The following is a 16,523-nucleotide window of genomic DNA, read 5'->3' as shown; positions in this document are numbered from 1 at the left end:
GAAAAGAGGCCACAATTTTTATGAAAATGGATTCAGTGCAATGCATAGATATTCAGTATTTATCATGTTTCTTGCAATGAGAAATTAGTTCTCTTAAAAAATGACAGCTTTCTAAACCTGTAGGTACTTGTAATTAGAATAACAGTCATCCATCTGCTGTGGAATCCCTCAGGATTTGAGTCTATTATAAAATTTGCAAATAGGGAAAAATCAAATTAGTTTGGGTTGTTATCATTTTCAAGATAAGAGATAAGGAAAAAAATGTCTAATAAACCACTATGTAGTTGCAGTGTTTAATTATAAACAGTAACACGAATCTTACTTTAAGTTTACTTCATGCTAGTAATGATGTGGATTCATATAAGTAAGATAACATACAATATGTACATTCAATGTAAATGAACACTATCTATTCCCTTTCCTAGAATTAGTACTTTTTAGTTTGCTTTTATTTTTATCTTTCTTCATTAAAAAAACACCAAACATTGAAAACCAGATCATTGATATTTAGATGTAATGGGCAATAGAATGATATGAAACTGAAATTTGCTATATTAGTAAAATAGGCATTATGCATTAGGGAATATGAAGTTCCTAACTAGCCACTTGCTCTTCCTGTTAGCAAATTCCAGTTCACTGCGACATAAATGCTTTGTGGAAATGTATTAGTTTTCTCAACCTTCCAATAAACCCATTTCTCAAAGAATTCCATTTGCTGTGTCATCTAATACATTGGTGTCTGGATGTCTTAATTGATCTCCGACATGGTGGAAGGTGTCCCTGCCTATAGGGGGTTAATGGTCTCTTCCAACCAAACTATTCTATGATTCTGTGTGTTGCAGAATGCCCAAGCTTGGGAATATTTTGAGCTTTCAGTATCAACTGTTTTTTTTTTTTTGGTAGCTCTGGTTGTGTGGATGACCATGCACTGCTACAGGGACAGAATCTCAGGGATTTCAGGCTTTGGCCATTAAACTCAAATGTCATGGTGTGTTCCTTCTCTAGATGAGGTTTAGTTCTCTTGCTGAACAAAATCTCATGGTAGTTTTCTGTCATTTAATGAATTCTTAATCTTCTAAGGGTTAGGTGGATCAGGTAATGAACTGAGAAATTTTATAAACATCAATGCAAAGCTATCTATTGAGAGCTGATCAGGAGGAGTAGCAAATGAGAAACACAGGACTGCAATCCCATCCCATTTTTCCCTTCTTCCTGCATCATTTGATGTATTCACTTCTTTAAAGATGGATGCCCACTTTAAAGATGCTGTTAGCAGAAAGCATTTTGCCCTCTACCAGTTTATGTGTAGCTGAACTGAAAATTGTATTAATTTTTAATAATGTTGCTGCCAATAGCTTGAGTATTTGTAATGGTCAGTACATAAAGAAGAAGCTCTAGATATGAGCATTTTGATTATGTATTGTCATGACAAGCATACTGTTGACATAACAGGAACTTTCAATATTGAAGGTGGAATTGCATATGAGATTACCTAGCTCTGATGGGGAGCCAGCAACATAATTCAACAGTTATTCTTGGATCTTGTTCACACTGACAAGTGTCTCAGTGAGTCCTCTTCCCTACCCTCGCTGCTTCTCCCACTCATGCAGTAGAGGACCTAATTCTCTCTTTTTGGTTCTCTGGAACACTGAATTTGATCAAGAGATAGAAGGGTTGGAGTTAAGAGGAAGATTACCAAGTCATAAAAAGATAGTCCAAGTCATAAAGATAATATTCTACATTTTTTCACATGTAGTGTTCTTTTGTTTGTTTGTTTCAAGTCATCACTGACAATTAATAGTTTACAGTCCCTGGCATTTCAACTGAAGTATTTTCTTTTCTTGAATGATCAGGATTGTGTTAAATAGTGGATTAAAAAAAAATTGAGTGCAGACATACCAATATTTAATATGATTCACTTACCTGAAGTGTGTATGGTAGGATGCTAGTATGAAGAGCAGTTACGTGGCTGAAAAAGGCAAAAAATAAAATCATTTAGACTTAGAAATGGTCCATACTTACTGCTGTTGTTTTTTTAATGCATTTTAGAATAAGAGATAAAGTCAACTTTCTATTATATTTTTTTCCGTTAATCGTAAATCTGCTCCTAGAGAATTCTGCTATCCTTCAAATCACTGGATTTACATTTATAAAGTATAAAATACCTGTTTAACATAATTTTTATTAGGTAAATAAAAAGCTGCCAAAGCGTATTCTTCATGCCATTTTGTATAGCCACAGTGCTGTATCATGTTTTATCTAATTCACAGTTCAGAGAGGTGGTGTGTTCTTTGAGCATAAAGGGCATTCTTATTCAGAAAATTGATCTGTTGATGCATAACAGAAGTTATGAAACCCATTGTGTTTCAAGACAGTTAAATCAGGTATGTTGATAAATATCTGTCAAATGAGCTTTGTAGAAAATTAAATTCAGTATATTAAATCAGGTGTCTGAGCAACATTACAGTAGTACAATGACAACATACTCCTGCAGTCATACTGGTCAACAACTCTTTTGTCTGTGGATTGCAATATGCAGTATTTCAGTATTCTGCTTCTTGTTTATAACAATTTTCTAAGCTTAATGGAGCATTTAAGGTTTCTAGGTCCAGTTTTTAATCAGAGGGAAGTGGTCCTTTGTATATTCTCTCTGACTGTATAGTTTCCTAAAGCCTAATCTTCCCAGTTTGTAGTTGGTAAAGAAAATGGATAATCAAAACTTTGACTCAGGACAAAGTTTGTGTGTTCCTGTTACAAGTTGTGGATTGACAGCAACTTTACTACCCAATGTATGGAGCTATGATTATATCATATACACTGGTGTACAAAAGCAAGAGTTTTTGCCTTGATGAGGTAGTATGCAATATAGAATTATTATTCAATCCAAACTCTCTGTTAATTTTATCTTCTTTCACAATACAGGGGAAAATATCAAAAAGAAAAATGATAGGGAGAAAACCCTTTTCAGTAACTAAGAAATTGCTACAACAGAGAAGAAAAGGCAATAAGAATCAATTAAATCAGTGGTGTTCTTTTAATGTGATTGAGAAATAAGCATTCAGTATTTGCTGTAAACTGTTACAGCATAGAAACTGGGCTCAGATTGTAGGCTGTGATGCAGCTGATGCTAATTACACCCTTGCTGGACTGCGATACCAGCTCATGCATTGCTATCCACGGGATGATCCTCCCTCCTAGTGGATGCAGGGCTTCCTTGTGGCTTAGAATTTGTTATGTTGCTTGCCCCTCTTCTGTCATCAAATATGGTCATGTCAGGACTGAATTAGCAATTATTCATAGCAAACTCATTCAGATTCCCCCCGTTTTTAGGTTATAAGAATGCCTCTTGCCTTCATGATTGCACACAGAAGCCTGAAAATTAATTGACTTAGCATGGTAATTGCAGCCTGAGTAAACAGATAACTTGGAACAGGAGCTGTAAAAAGATAGGAGCTGTTTCACTCATGTCTGTGGGTTTTTAACTGAAATGATCTGTGATTTTATATGTATTCTTCCAAATATTGTGTTGCTAGTATGCTGTGCAAAAAATATTTGAACTTCTGTACTTTGGGTAAAAAATACCCCTTTCCGATGTGGTTTTGGTATATCAGTCCCATCAGATTAATAAATTAATTCATTCTACTCGGAGACCAGTTGATTTTTCTTATATATAAATGTATTTGTCAAAAATACAAGGTTAAATTCTCATGACCCTAACACTTAGATCATTCTAAGTGTTACAATACAGAGTATGGTTTTTTTACCATACTTCCTTTGCTGAATTTTATGGCTTCATTGTCGAGTGTAATTTTGCTATGTTGTTTCCTTCAAAGAAATTTTAACCTACTTCATCCCATCTGAGTAGGTGCTCCTTAAATTATTTTTCTTGAACTTTTCTTCCCAACCATAGGCATCTCCTCCCTTAACCTGTGAATATTTAATCTGTAATACCTTACTCTCTGTTACTAGGAACATAGAGTGTTTACCTGAATAGGTAGCCAGGGAATCCTGCCTTTATTTCTGGTTTAATTCTCTGTCTGAGGAGGATTTATAAAAAAATACATTATCAGGTTACTGTGTGATCTGCTTAATCAGATTTTTGCATTAATCACTTACATGAATATATTTTAACTTCTGCTGCCATGTCGGTTATTTACATTTTTAGCAAATTATGTCAGTTGTGGGTTGTTGGTTTTTTTTTTATTTCCTTAATTTGTTGTATTTTAAGTAGCACTTTGAAACAAATATATTAAAGGTTTAAGCCCTCAGCTTTGTAAATCATAATATTATTAAACTATTTTTTTTCTGTCTATAGTGATATTAGATGAAACATGTACATGAGAGAAGCAATGCCCTATTTTTAATTGCATTTGCAATTTAAAATTTTGAGAAAATATTACAACAGATGTAGCTTTAATTCATTATATACTAATTAATCTAACTTGGTTTTTTAGTTTGAACAAATGCAGATAATGGGTTATATGTTACTGTGTGAAAAAACAAGGCAAAGAAAGACGGGATTCTTAAATCCATCAATTATAAAGCTTCTTGTTATTCATATCAAAATAGATTTTTTGTTAATAAAGTTGGTTTTACAGCTGGGAGACTTAAAGAACACTGGAATGGAAGAAAATAGATCAGAAAATGCTGCTTTATCTTATTTCTTGGCCAGAAGGGATAAAGTTCTACTAAGAAATGGGACTGAAAAATACGTTGTTTGTTTACATTGTGCTGTAAAGCTAATGATAACCATACTAACAGTGAAGATTTCCTTCTAAAGAAGATGATTTTAATAAATAATAATTACAAAAAACACAGCATATATGAAGAATTCCGATTCCTGATGCACCCTTTGCAAACACTATTAAACTCATTTTGATTTAAGAAGCAGTTCTCCAGAATTGGTATTCATACATAATAGAAGCTTTACTTTAGTATTCAGTTAAAATCATATTTTTTGTAATACTTTATTATATCTTTTGTTTTAGCCATGGATGTGGATGTGAAGAATGAAAGCCTTTCACCTGTGCAGCAGCTTGGTGTTGAAATGACAGTCAGGTACGTGGTATTAAAATATTTCCCTAGTGTATTTCTAAGATTTGTTTGATTTTCATGGAATGACTTTAATGATACTTAATCCATCAACTCAATGCTTTCTACCATTTTAAATCTAAATATCATCTTAAAATTAACTTTCAAAGTGAAAAAGGTATTAATGCATAATTACATTATATTTACATGTTATAGGTTATTATCCTTTAGTGTTGTAAAGGGTAATTGTAACTTGTTAGTAAGATTTACCATAAAATTATATTATCCTTAGCTACATGTGTTTTTTCTTTTGTTTTGTTTTAGTTTTTTTTCCGTATATTACTTCTCTAAATGGTTCTGTTTAGCCAAGCTTAGTTACATGCCATTTGAACATTTTACTTGGCTGGTAATTTGCAGAGCCATGATGAAGGAAAAGCTAATGTGTCTGTACTTCCGCAGATTGTACTCTTTAGTAATAATATTTGAATTCTGATGCTAGTAATTACACACAAAATATATTTAGATGGAATTCTAAATAATGTATGTGAAGAAAATGAGTGTTAGAGTACATGCTCCTCCCCACCATAGACTTTAAAACTCAACTAAAGGAATTCAGGTGAGGAATTGTAACACTGAGTAGCAGATATTTGGTGTGCATCCTTCCTAGATAAAGCATAGTAGGTTTTATAAAACCATTTACGTGTGTATCTACAGCCTAATGTTTGTAATGACCAACACTATGACAGCTTAATTTTCACAGGTCTATTAAGTATAATTTCTTGGGTTTTAGGAATAAAAAAACCCTCCAACATTTGAACAGTTTTGGTTTTTATCTTTTTGTGCTAGATATGGAAAATACCTAAACTTACTAAATGAACATGCTGAAAATGGGTTGGGCTTCGTGTTAATGAACTGCAAAAAATTTTTGAATCAAGAGCAAAGAACTGTGGTATCCTCACTTTGTATCCTTTCTTGATGGCATAAACTCTGTTGCCTAAATGTACTGGAACTGGAACTCTCAGTTTGGGCTTTTAGTGTAGTTTCAATGTATAATGTGCACATCCACATATGTGAAAAGTGGGGTGGGAAGGCAAAAAAAACCAAAACACCCCAAAGCAGCACTTTTACTTTGAAATTTTGTTAAGCATACCCAGTGCACTCCAGAAACTATTCATCCTTTTGTTCCCATACTTTGTTAAAATTGTAAGTCTTCCTCATTTTTGTCATAAACTGTTTTGGAGTAGGATCACATCATTCTGTATGTGATAAAGAGTCTGCAGCAATGCATCTCTGATCATTAATGAGTATTTGTGGTACTCCCACAATACCAACAATATTAATGGTATTGTCCATGTAATGATATGTGTCTGTAAACTGGTCAACAGGAATGTTTTGATTTCAGATTGGAAAAAAGTAGTGTATTGGGAAAATAGCTTAAGTTCCTCTTAATTCAGTTTGAGAGGCATCTGTGCCTCAGGAAGCTGGCTTCTGTGCAGCTGTATTCCCTTTGTCCCATTTCTAACAAACCAGCTCTTGCCTTTATTGTGCATGGGCCTGGGGAATAGGAAGGCTGCAGTTCCCAAAGTATAGTGAGGAGTTTTCTACCCAAGTTCCTTAACCTTCTCATGCAGGCTGCTTGCAGGAGCACTGTCCTGGCTATGACTGGTTTGCGTCTTCTATCTTCCTCATAATGTCAGGGGACGGGGAGAAGACACTGATGTTTCTTAAACAATTTTCACGTCTTCTTGTTTCAGCATTTCTGTGGCTACCAAGGCTGCATATATCTGTAAGAACTTAAAAGCTGCCTCTTTCTGAAAAGCAACATTGAAAGTTTCTAAAGGAGACTATTAATTTCCTTAGCTTTGGGTGGGATTATTTTTGGTGTGTTTATTTGTTTTTGTTGTTGCTGTTGATTTTTTTTAATGCATTAAGTTTTCATTAAACACCTCTAACTGAATAAGTGACCGGAAGAAGTCTCTCAGGAAAATATAGATTTGATATTTGCTCAAATGGTTGTTTAAAAGTAGTGAAAATACAGGTAGACTGATAATAACGGCAACATTAATTAATTTTAAAGCTGGTAGTAAAATAAACAGTGCTATTAAATTCTGTGTGAAGGCTGTGGTACTGTGGAATGACCTTTTTTTTTTTGATTATTGTTATAGAGTGAAAGTTCATCCTTTTGATTTTTTTTTCCTAGTAAAACTACCAATCAGTTTTAGAATTTACTAAATAAACTAGGATATATTTGATAAATTAAAAAAAAATATTACTGCCCAAATACTGATTGTTTGACAGTTTGAAATTATTAACATCTTGGATCAAGTTTGTAGTATAGGAAGCAACATTTCCATATTTCATTAGGTGTGATTCTAGCTATTTAAGGTAAAACCCCTGGAGTTTTATTTTGTACGTTGCTATGTTGTCTTAAATGTTTTGAATGGAAATTGTAGAACAACTCTTAGTCTTTATTAGAGAACTCCAGGGTACAAGAAGCACAGATTAGATTCCTTACCTCTTCTGCACGCAGTCTTCCATATTAATGTGAATTGCTCCCTCCTGTCACCAGAAGTGACTGTATTGGTCCACTCATAGCACTGAGTTTAGCCATGAGGTTTTTCCAGACGAATGAAGTTTTGGTCCATTGTGTGAATATACTTGTGCTGGACACCATCATTGCTGAGAACTTCAGTTACCTGTACAGTTGTCTTTACAAGAACTAGCCAGCAGTGCTGGCAGGTTATTGCAGTGCTGATGTTCATTCTCAATGCCTAAATTAATTTATTTTTCATAATATATCTTCAAGACACAAAGAGAAAGTTAAGTAATTAACCTATTTGTGTAACTGCTGCAATGTCAACTAAAATAAAATGTCAAAACATGAATGATGAATTATCCAGCCATGGGATTATGTTGCTGCCTACTTCAGGAAGGAGCAAAATGCCAAAGGATGTACCTTGACCTTCCAGCATTACCTGGAAACCAGACCCTGATTTCTAAAGCTTTTCCATACTAATAAAATCTCTGTTACTTTTGCTGCACAGAACAGAATTTCACGAGCAATACGTACTGCAAAGAAATGTGCACACACAGAACAACTTCAAATACAAGTTCCACTCTCTTGACCAGTAAATGGGGGAAAAAAAATTGTAACATAGTCTTTTTCCCCTTCTGTTCTTTTGTTTAAAATATGACAATAGTTTCTCCATCCCTGCTTTCACAATTTAAGCTTACATGAAAAGAAATAAAGAACTAGGTTGCTATTGCAAAGGAATAGTCAGGATATATTTAATATGTTTCTAACTTTTAATTTTCTTTAGTATAACTACATGTTTTTCTTAATGGTAGTACTTTTTTTGTTAATTCTATTTCCTATCTCTAAAATAACTGGGATTACTTATTCTACAAGTAAAGATGTGTACTTTTATATATTGTTCCCACAAAGGTATTTTAAAGTAACATATTTTCTGTAATCCTTTTCCTCAATTCTGTTCTTGCTGCTGCTGCTGTTGTTGTTTTTAATCAGATGCACCTACCTGCTACCACAGTGGAATCTGGCATCCATCCAGTCTATTTCTGCAGCACTCACTACATTGAAATGTTGCTGAAAGCTAAGTTGCCACTTGTCTTTGCAGCCTTCCAGAGGTCTGGTTTTACTCCATCCCAGGTAACTGATGAAAGCTTATCAAAGTATCATCAAATTTTTGGACTTAAATCCACCAAATCAAGGATGGTCATACAGTATGTGTGTGCAGTTATGAAAGTGTGGGTGAGAGGTGGTATTGAATGTGAATGACTTAGAGCATCTGAAAATAGAAAGAAACTGATATTGGTAGAATAATGACTGTGAACTGCAGCTGATTACCTTCTATTACATGTTCATGCAGAAAACCTGATAAAAGTACTATTTACTAAAAACCTCAGATTTATCATTAAAAATAAATAGAATATCTTATTCCCTGAAATAATTTTTAAAATTTTCCATAGGAAGGAAATGAGTAATTTGGGGTAGGTGTATAATAGGAACCAGTTCAGGTAATATGATAGCAAAATTAATTTTATACGAACTACCCGTACTATTACAATCTGGCAACACACTAGCCTTCTATATTAAGGAGATATTACTAAAGAAGAGTATTTATCCATAATGTTAGCTTTCATTTTACCTACTTACTATTATTATTTGGTAATACGGTATGGTAACGTGTGGAGGATTACTTGTAAAGACTACAGTCATGATGAAGTGTAAACAGTGTCGTGTAATAATAAATTAGATTGCAAATGCAAAGGACCTCTCACCACAATAAGAAAGCTTAGTGCTCTTCCAAGGGAAATATATTTTATCTGATTCCTTCAAAATCCCTTTGCAGCTTAAGAGACTTCTTAATGGGAGCAGATGCCAGTGTGGTACAGATATTACTTTTAAAAGTCAGCTTGGGATTTGGTCTTTGAGGAGAGAAGATCAGCAGATGAGGGACTTTTATCTCAGCATAGGAATGAGGTGCTCATAATAAAGTTCTTGTTTTGGGGTGGGGAAACACATAGGGACTATCAGTCCTTCCTCAATTAGTCTTGTGTAAGTTATGCTATATACAGTTATACTGCTTTTATATTTTGTTACACTCAATTAGTAATAGACTAGTTATTCTTCTGAACTGCTGACAAGGTTTTTTGTTTGGGTATTTTATTTTTATTTAATGTGTTACTGAAATGCCACTGGTGGGTGACACTGTATCTTCTGTATGCTACTGCAGTTCTACTGCAGGATTAAAAACAAATGAACCCTGAACTGTGAAAACAACTCTGATGTAGTTAGGTGCATGTACATCAATAAATACCTGAAAACAGATTCAATGCCAGAGTATGGCTGCTGTCATCTAATTAGAATTTTGGTACTTCTGCTTCTGCATATTTTTAAACACTTTAAGGACTGATTAGCAGAAGATCTGTGGTCTGGAACTAAGTGAAGTGAAATGTGCTGTATGCTTCTCAATATGTTGTGATTTAAAACTGGAAAAAGGAGTCACTACGTGTGTTCCGTACATACTTCATTAAATGAAAACGTGTCTTAGGGAAGGGATTAACATTAATTTATAAGCAAAGAACTGGTTTTATTTAGAGGAAAATCCATGTTAAACATACCTTCATAACCCTCATTACACTTTAGGCCACATTTTTAAAAAATCTTGAAAAAAATCCCCTTTGCTTTCATTGGACTTTGAGCTTTATGTCTCAACTTCAGTTGCCAGAACATACTCAGATAAGTGAGATCCACACATGCAGGGTGTTATGTTTAGCAGAACCCACTGGAAGTCTATTTGGAGGCTGCAATTTAAAAAATGGTGATTCTTGGCTTCTTTTGTACTTTATCACTTTTATTCTCATAAGAAGGGTAATGGTGTAGAAAAAGGTGTCCATAGTATAGAAAAGAGATAAAGCTGATCAATTAAGACTGAATGTCTACAGCAATTTAATTATGTATCATTTTGTTCTCATCTAGATTTGTCTGCAATGGATAACTCAGTGTTTCTGGAATTACATGGACTGGAGGGAGATCTGTCACTATATTGCTACATGTATCTTGCTTGGTTCCGATTATCAAATATATATGTGTATTTCTGTGTTCAAACACCTACAGCAAGACATCCTGAAGCACACTGAAGCCCAAGATCTCCAGGTTTTCCTTAAAGTAAGGGTTTCTTTTTAAAAAATTTTAACAGCTGAAGGGAAGCAAAACTCTCAATAGTGAAAGCTCTTACTGAATTTCACTCACTGATTTTGAGTGAAATGATACTTTAAATGTATTTACTTCTTTGCAGAAAATTATGGTATTTTCCAGAGAATAGCTTTCCTGTATTTGGCCTGGTCAGGTCCCTTTGCCAGCAAAGTAAATAGCCATGCTAAGTCATGAGGGCATTTAATTCAGTTCTCTGTACGTGACTCCAGTCTCATTAAACTAGATGTTCTTCAGAGAGGTGGGTTTACAAAGCAGTCTCTTCCTGAAGCTTGAAGAGATGAGACGTGGCACAAAGCTCAGTGAGCTGTTATTTTGTTATTATTATATTTGTTATATTTTGTTATTATTATAACTACTGTATAATCAGCCTCAAAATTTAATATTCTTTGCCATTTTATAAATTACCTTTCCTTATTGGACTCTTTGTGCTTAGCTATAGATACAGTCATAACTCTTCTTCCCAGAGACACCTCTGTTTATTTTCACTGGTCTTTTTCTTCAGTCAAAATACTTCTGAGAGCTAGATATCTACATCTTAGTCTATCCTAAAAGCAAGTTTCTTGACTAATTTTCATCGAACTTACATATACTTAAATATGAATAAGCTGATAATTTTCCTGGAAATGTTTGCCAAGGTCTAATGATTGGATTGTTTTGTTTGAATGTGGTTTTGGTCAATTTGGCTGAAAAACTACTACATCTTGAGGATTTTAGTTGGATAGGGTATGTAATTTCTAGGAAAAGAGACTATATCTTGTCATCACCTACAGCATAAATAAGCCAAAGATTTGACATGGTACTGTTAATGAGAAATGCTGTATATTAGTGCACTACTGGAGCATTTAAAATTCCTTGAGTGACTACAGTAGAAAATGGGGAGTTAATGTCATACTGAAATAGTAATCTTGGTTTTGATAGCTCTTAATTCATCTAAACAAAAAAAAAATGCTATTATATCCATTCAATTTTATGCGAGGTTACTTGAGTTTAATACTTGCAAAGGCGTTAGCTGGCCTTTTTTTAGAAATAACCAAGTAATTTTCAAGTTTTAGCCTTTTTCTCAGCACAACATTCATGAATTTGGATTACTATAGTGGAGTAATTCTTTTAAAAGTGGAAGTATAAACTATTCTGAGAACATAGTCCAAGTGAAGAAAAACCCCAAGACACCTACAATCTCTGAATATTCATGTTATATTTTTTCAAGGAAATGTCACATCTTGGACTTCATACTAACAATAGTCATTTGCTATACAAACAAGTCCTGCTGCTTGTTTTCCTTCCAAGAACCAATAGTATGTTCTGTTTTTAAGCTTCTAACATGCTTTATGCCTGTAATGGAAATATGATGATTTGATAGCAATACACATTTGTTGGTATTATCTAAAAAGTAGTTCCAGCTAGCTGTTAAACCCAAATATTTTCTTCTTCACTATTATTGTACTTTTATTTGCACACACACAGAAAAGTTTGAGACAGCTTTGCTGTCAGTTCATATGACATTATACCTAGGACTTAAAGTTGAAACATTATTAATTAGTAAAACATTAATTCTTACAGTATGGCCTTCTAGAGATAAAAACATGACCACACGTGAAAGAGATAATTTTCTATTACTCTACTATTTGCCTTTCCTCTGTGCCAAGAGGAAAGTTAAATAATGAATTATCCATGAACATTCTGTCCCTTTTTCTGGTTCTTTCAGTTTGCTGAGATGGATTGCTAACAGTTATGATACCTTTGAGACATCTTGGGAGTTTCAGCATTAACTGAATTTTAAATTTATTGCTTGGCCCTTTATCAATCCTTTCATTGAAGGGTGAAGGCGCATAGATTTGTAATTTCTACATGTGAACCAAGAATACTGTAAATTGCCACCTCAGTGAGCTCATCTTGACTATCTTGATTTCATTGGTTTAATTTGGATAAAATAGAGAAACTTGGGCTACAGGGTTTGTGACTTGTAACAGCACATACAGAGCTAGTATGTCAGTCTTCTGGAAGTAACTTAGCTACCGCTCACTTTATTTTCTGTGGGTATGGGCCATATTATTGACAGCTAAATCACTAACCAATGTTTTAATATGTGTGCACAGTTAATCAATATATTTTTTTTAAAAAGGGAAAGAAAAAGAGTTAAATGCCTACTGCAATTCTCTGTTGAAGTCTGTTTTCTTTTCCTCTGTATTCCTGTTCAGATGCCAGAGTATAGCCTTCCAAGCCTAAGTAGACATTCTCAGGAGAGTTCTACTTAACAGAGATATAGAGTCAATACAACAGTAGATAAAATGTGTCCACAATGACTCTCTGGCTCCAGAGAGCTTTTTGCAGCATATGGTGCCAACAGTGGTAATACTGCTTAGTAGATGCTGGGCACACTAATTTTTCCAGTTCAAAGCAGCAACTAATTCACTCATTTTATCTAAACTGTTCTTCAGGTCCTACTTTCTGCTGTGCACCCTTCCCAACCCTCTAATCTAGTAGCCATGGAAAGAACATGGCCTGTTTCTTTTTTTTTTCCTTAGGGTCCCCTTTTTTACTCTGTTTCTTGGAATTAGTGAAAATTTAATGATTTTTAGTGATGCAGAAGTCTTTATTATGTTTTTAAGCTCTTTATAACAATCTTTATCATTGATTTTAAAAGTATCTACTGTTACTGTCCTAGTTTTATTGAGAATCTAGTTGGATATAAAAACCGCATTAACAAACTTCCAGCATGTCATGTGCTGGTATAGAATTCTTTTAAAAGAATATTTGTGTACATGGTTTTGCCTTCTTAAAGCTTACTTTGTTAATCTTGAAAATCTTCAGTATGTAATATTCTCAAAAAATGAGATGAACAGCATCCACCTGAAAAAACTATTAGATACTAAAACTTTAATTAAAAAGAATTGTCTGAAAGCAGATACTAGCAGTTCTTTGTTTCTAAATGAAATGTAATAACATGTATTTTAAACACCCAAACAGACCAAAATGAGCTGTCTTTAGAAGCTTCGAATTCATTGAGTTGTGCATCTTTTTTCCTAGCTTATAAATGTTTTCTGTGTTTATTTGTGCAGGAAGAACCATTCTATGGATTTCGAGTGAGTGATTATTTAGAATATATGGAAAGGTTGGAGGCAATCTACAGACCTATGCTGCTGGAAGACATGAAGAACATAAGAGTGCAGAATACGTAGATGAAACAAACAGGCACTTCATTTTCCCGCTTTGGTTACACCTTTTAAAGGGATGCTGATTGATTGATGTATCAGTTGCACCTAAAATAAGTCAGACTATGTGAATATACATAGTATAAAATAAATAAATAAATGAGGGGTTTCAGAATATATATTTTGCAAAATGACTTAATCTACGTTTAAGGACCTTAAGTAACATTTTCCCAGAAAGAGTGTATGTGCAGCCTCATTTTCAGTTAGCAGAAGGCAGCTTCAGAACCCACCTGTAGTTTGCTGAAGTGTCTTCCTTAAAAAGTCCTGGGCCTGTTCCCAACTTTCTGCATTGTCACCTTCTTGTTGCACAGTCCTAAAACCTTCATATTTTGCTAAGGTCTGACAAAGTGATTTTTCTGAGAAACAACGCTAGTGTGTATTCACATGCATGAAAAGTCAACAAATGAAAAACAAATTCCCTGTACGCAGCTGTTCTGACTGTGTGGGTAAGGTTGAGAAAATGGGGTGCTCAAATGCATGCAATAAAAAAAGACTGATATTCCTGTCTTTTTAAAAAATAAAGTCATAGAATCTGTGATTCTAAAAAATAAAGCATTTATCTGTAGCATACACACTTCAGCTGCATAAATAAACGAGAAGTCCTGAGCAGCTTGCTTTTAATACCTCTGGAAAATTATAACTTTTAAATATTCTGGTTTCATTCAGACAGGAAAACTAATAAGAAGCTTCATTTGTGCTTGCCTTTCATCACAAATGAAAAGCAAGAATTAAGGCTGTTTGTTAGGTATTTTCTAACACCAGCGCACTGTAGGTAAAATTTCACATTACTGAAGTTGATCGATTGACATTCCCAAAGAAACATGGTTTTCTTGGGGACTGCTGCATCACATTCACTGTAAGTATGGGTTTCCAGTAATAATCAGTGGGCTGCTGAGGAAACACTCTAGTAGCTTTATTTTCCATATTAGTCATTGTTAAATATTAAGAATTCAGTATATATTTGTGCACCAATGAATAGTACTTTTTTGAATCCAAATTGCAAAGCTCTGGGCATGATGTTGAGTCAATAATACTCAGATGACAACATATTCTTTGAAAAAAAACTCAAAACAAAATGAAACCCCAAACAAAAAATGTTTCAAAAACTCAGACATAGGTGAAAGTTGACTTACTGGAGGTCAGAAATGGCTTTAGTGGAGATTTTGCTTAGAAGGCTTTATTTTTAGACACCCTCTCCCCTCCCCTCCCCCCCCATGCGCTTTATTAGTGCATTGTTTCAAACTGTGTTCTTTCAAAAAAAAAAAAAAAAAAGAAAAACCCAGACTTAACCCAACTGCCCTCTCACCTAGCCCAGCCTTCAACAAGACTTACCCAGCACCTGTATTTACTACATCTTCCCACAAAACTTTATTTAAGGTCTTAAGATCCTGTGTTGGAACACAGTATCACTGACTAATAGCACATTCAGTGATGGCATCTAAATAGGCTTTGCAGAAAACAGCAAATACCTGACTACTCTGAGAGTATAAGAGATTCTCTAGTGTCATCAGTATCATGTTCCTAAACAACTTCTTGAAAACAAGATCATTTTTGGACAATAGACCTGTTCTCATCCTGAAATACTCTTTTTCCCTAAGTAAATTTGCATCAATAATTCTGAAGTTTCTTTAAACTCATACTTCATTCTTTAACCACCCAGAGCTTCAGTCAAATGCCAAATACATCTTTTTTTAAGGAGATCTAGCCTTTCTTAGGATTTCAGTTTTGTTTCAGCCAAAATAACAGTTGCACTACTTCAGTTTAAAGTGATATGCCCTATCCCTGCAATTACATTCAAAGAGATTTTTGGTCTTGGTAATTATTTGGCGTAGAAGTTTGGTAAATTGCCTTGTACCTTGCAATATCAGACCCTTAGTACTTTGATGTTTCCAGTGACATTGGTGCTTTATCGAATGAAACAAGATCTAGCTTCTCTAGCAAAAACTTGCTGTGTTCTCACAAGAAGTCTTTACACTGTGAGGTGTTAAGGAGACGGCATAATTGGTCAAATCCCTGCTGCAGCTAATTTTGTAACTAAGCATTATGAATTCCCCAAATGCATCCAAGTTATCTAGGCAACATTACCACATGATATTACATAGTGAAAGTTAAGTAGCTCTTTATTTGATTAAAGAAGTAGAGAAAATATTATGCTTTATGACCAGCTGCAGTAGCACTTGCTTTACAGAACCTCTGGAATCTCGAAGTATTTTGATGAGAATTTGTGATACAATAAATGTTTTAGGAGTCCAACAAAACCCACGTGTCGAATTTAGACTTATCCAATATTATCGCCACATCCCTGGGAGACAAACTAAACATTACTGCAAAGTTCTTGGAAAAACAACTTCACTAGCTAAAATGAATGTGTGAGCACGTACACAAATTCAAATTATAAAATACATTAGAACCTGCAGTGAATTTCTGTAATTATATGTAACCAACCTAAGAGTGAACACTGACAAAGGCTTTGCCACTAATTTATGTTTTCTTGACTGTGTATTTCAGAAGTTCATGGGTTTAGCTTTTTTCCCTGTCTATAA

General features: G+C 34.3%; 1 protein-coding gene across 1 annotated transcript in view; it reads left to right on the top strand.

Moving 5' to 3' along the window:
- The window catches only part of TBC1D32 (TBC1 domain family member 32), an 86,976-nt gene extending 70,738 nt beyond the window's left edge, over nt 1-16,238 (top strand). Inside the window, exons 29-34 of the mRNA XM_031054064.2 lie at nt 4,989-5,058; nt 5,878-5,993; nt 6,663-6,817; nt 8,558-8,698; nt 10,532-10,720; nt 13,828-16,238. Of these exons, the coding sequence (XP_030909924.2) occupies nt 4,989-5,058; nt 5,878-5,993; nt 6,663-6,817; nt 8,558-8,698; nt 10,532-10,720; nt 13,828-13,947 (791 nt within the window). The 3' untranslated portion in view covers nt 13,948-16,238. The remainder of the gene's footprint in view (nt 1-4,988; nt 5,059-5,877; nt 5,994-6,662; nt 6,818-8,557; nt 8,699-10,531; nt 10,721-13,827) is intronic.
- The last annotated feature ends 285 nt before the right edge of the window (nt 16,239-16,523 follow it).

The sequence above is a fragment of the Melopsittacus undulatus genome, chromosome 3, assembly GCF_012275295.1.
Source record: "Melopsittacus undulatus isolate bMelUnd1 chromosome 3, bMelUnd1.mat.Z, whole genome shotgun sequence".
NCBI classification, from domain to species: Eukaryota; Metazoa; Chordata; class Aves; order Psittaciformes; family Psittaculidae; genus Melopsittacus; species Melopsittacus undulatus.
Note: the sequence above shows the minus strand (reverse complement) of the source record. Positions and strands in the feature narration are given on the sequence as shown.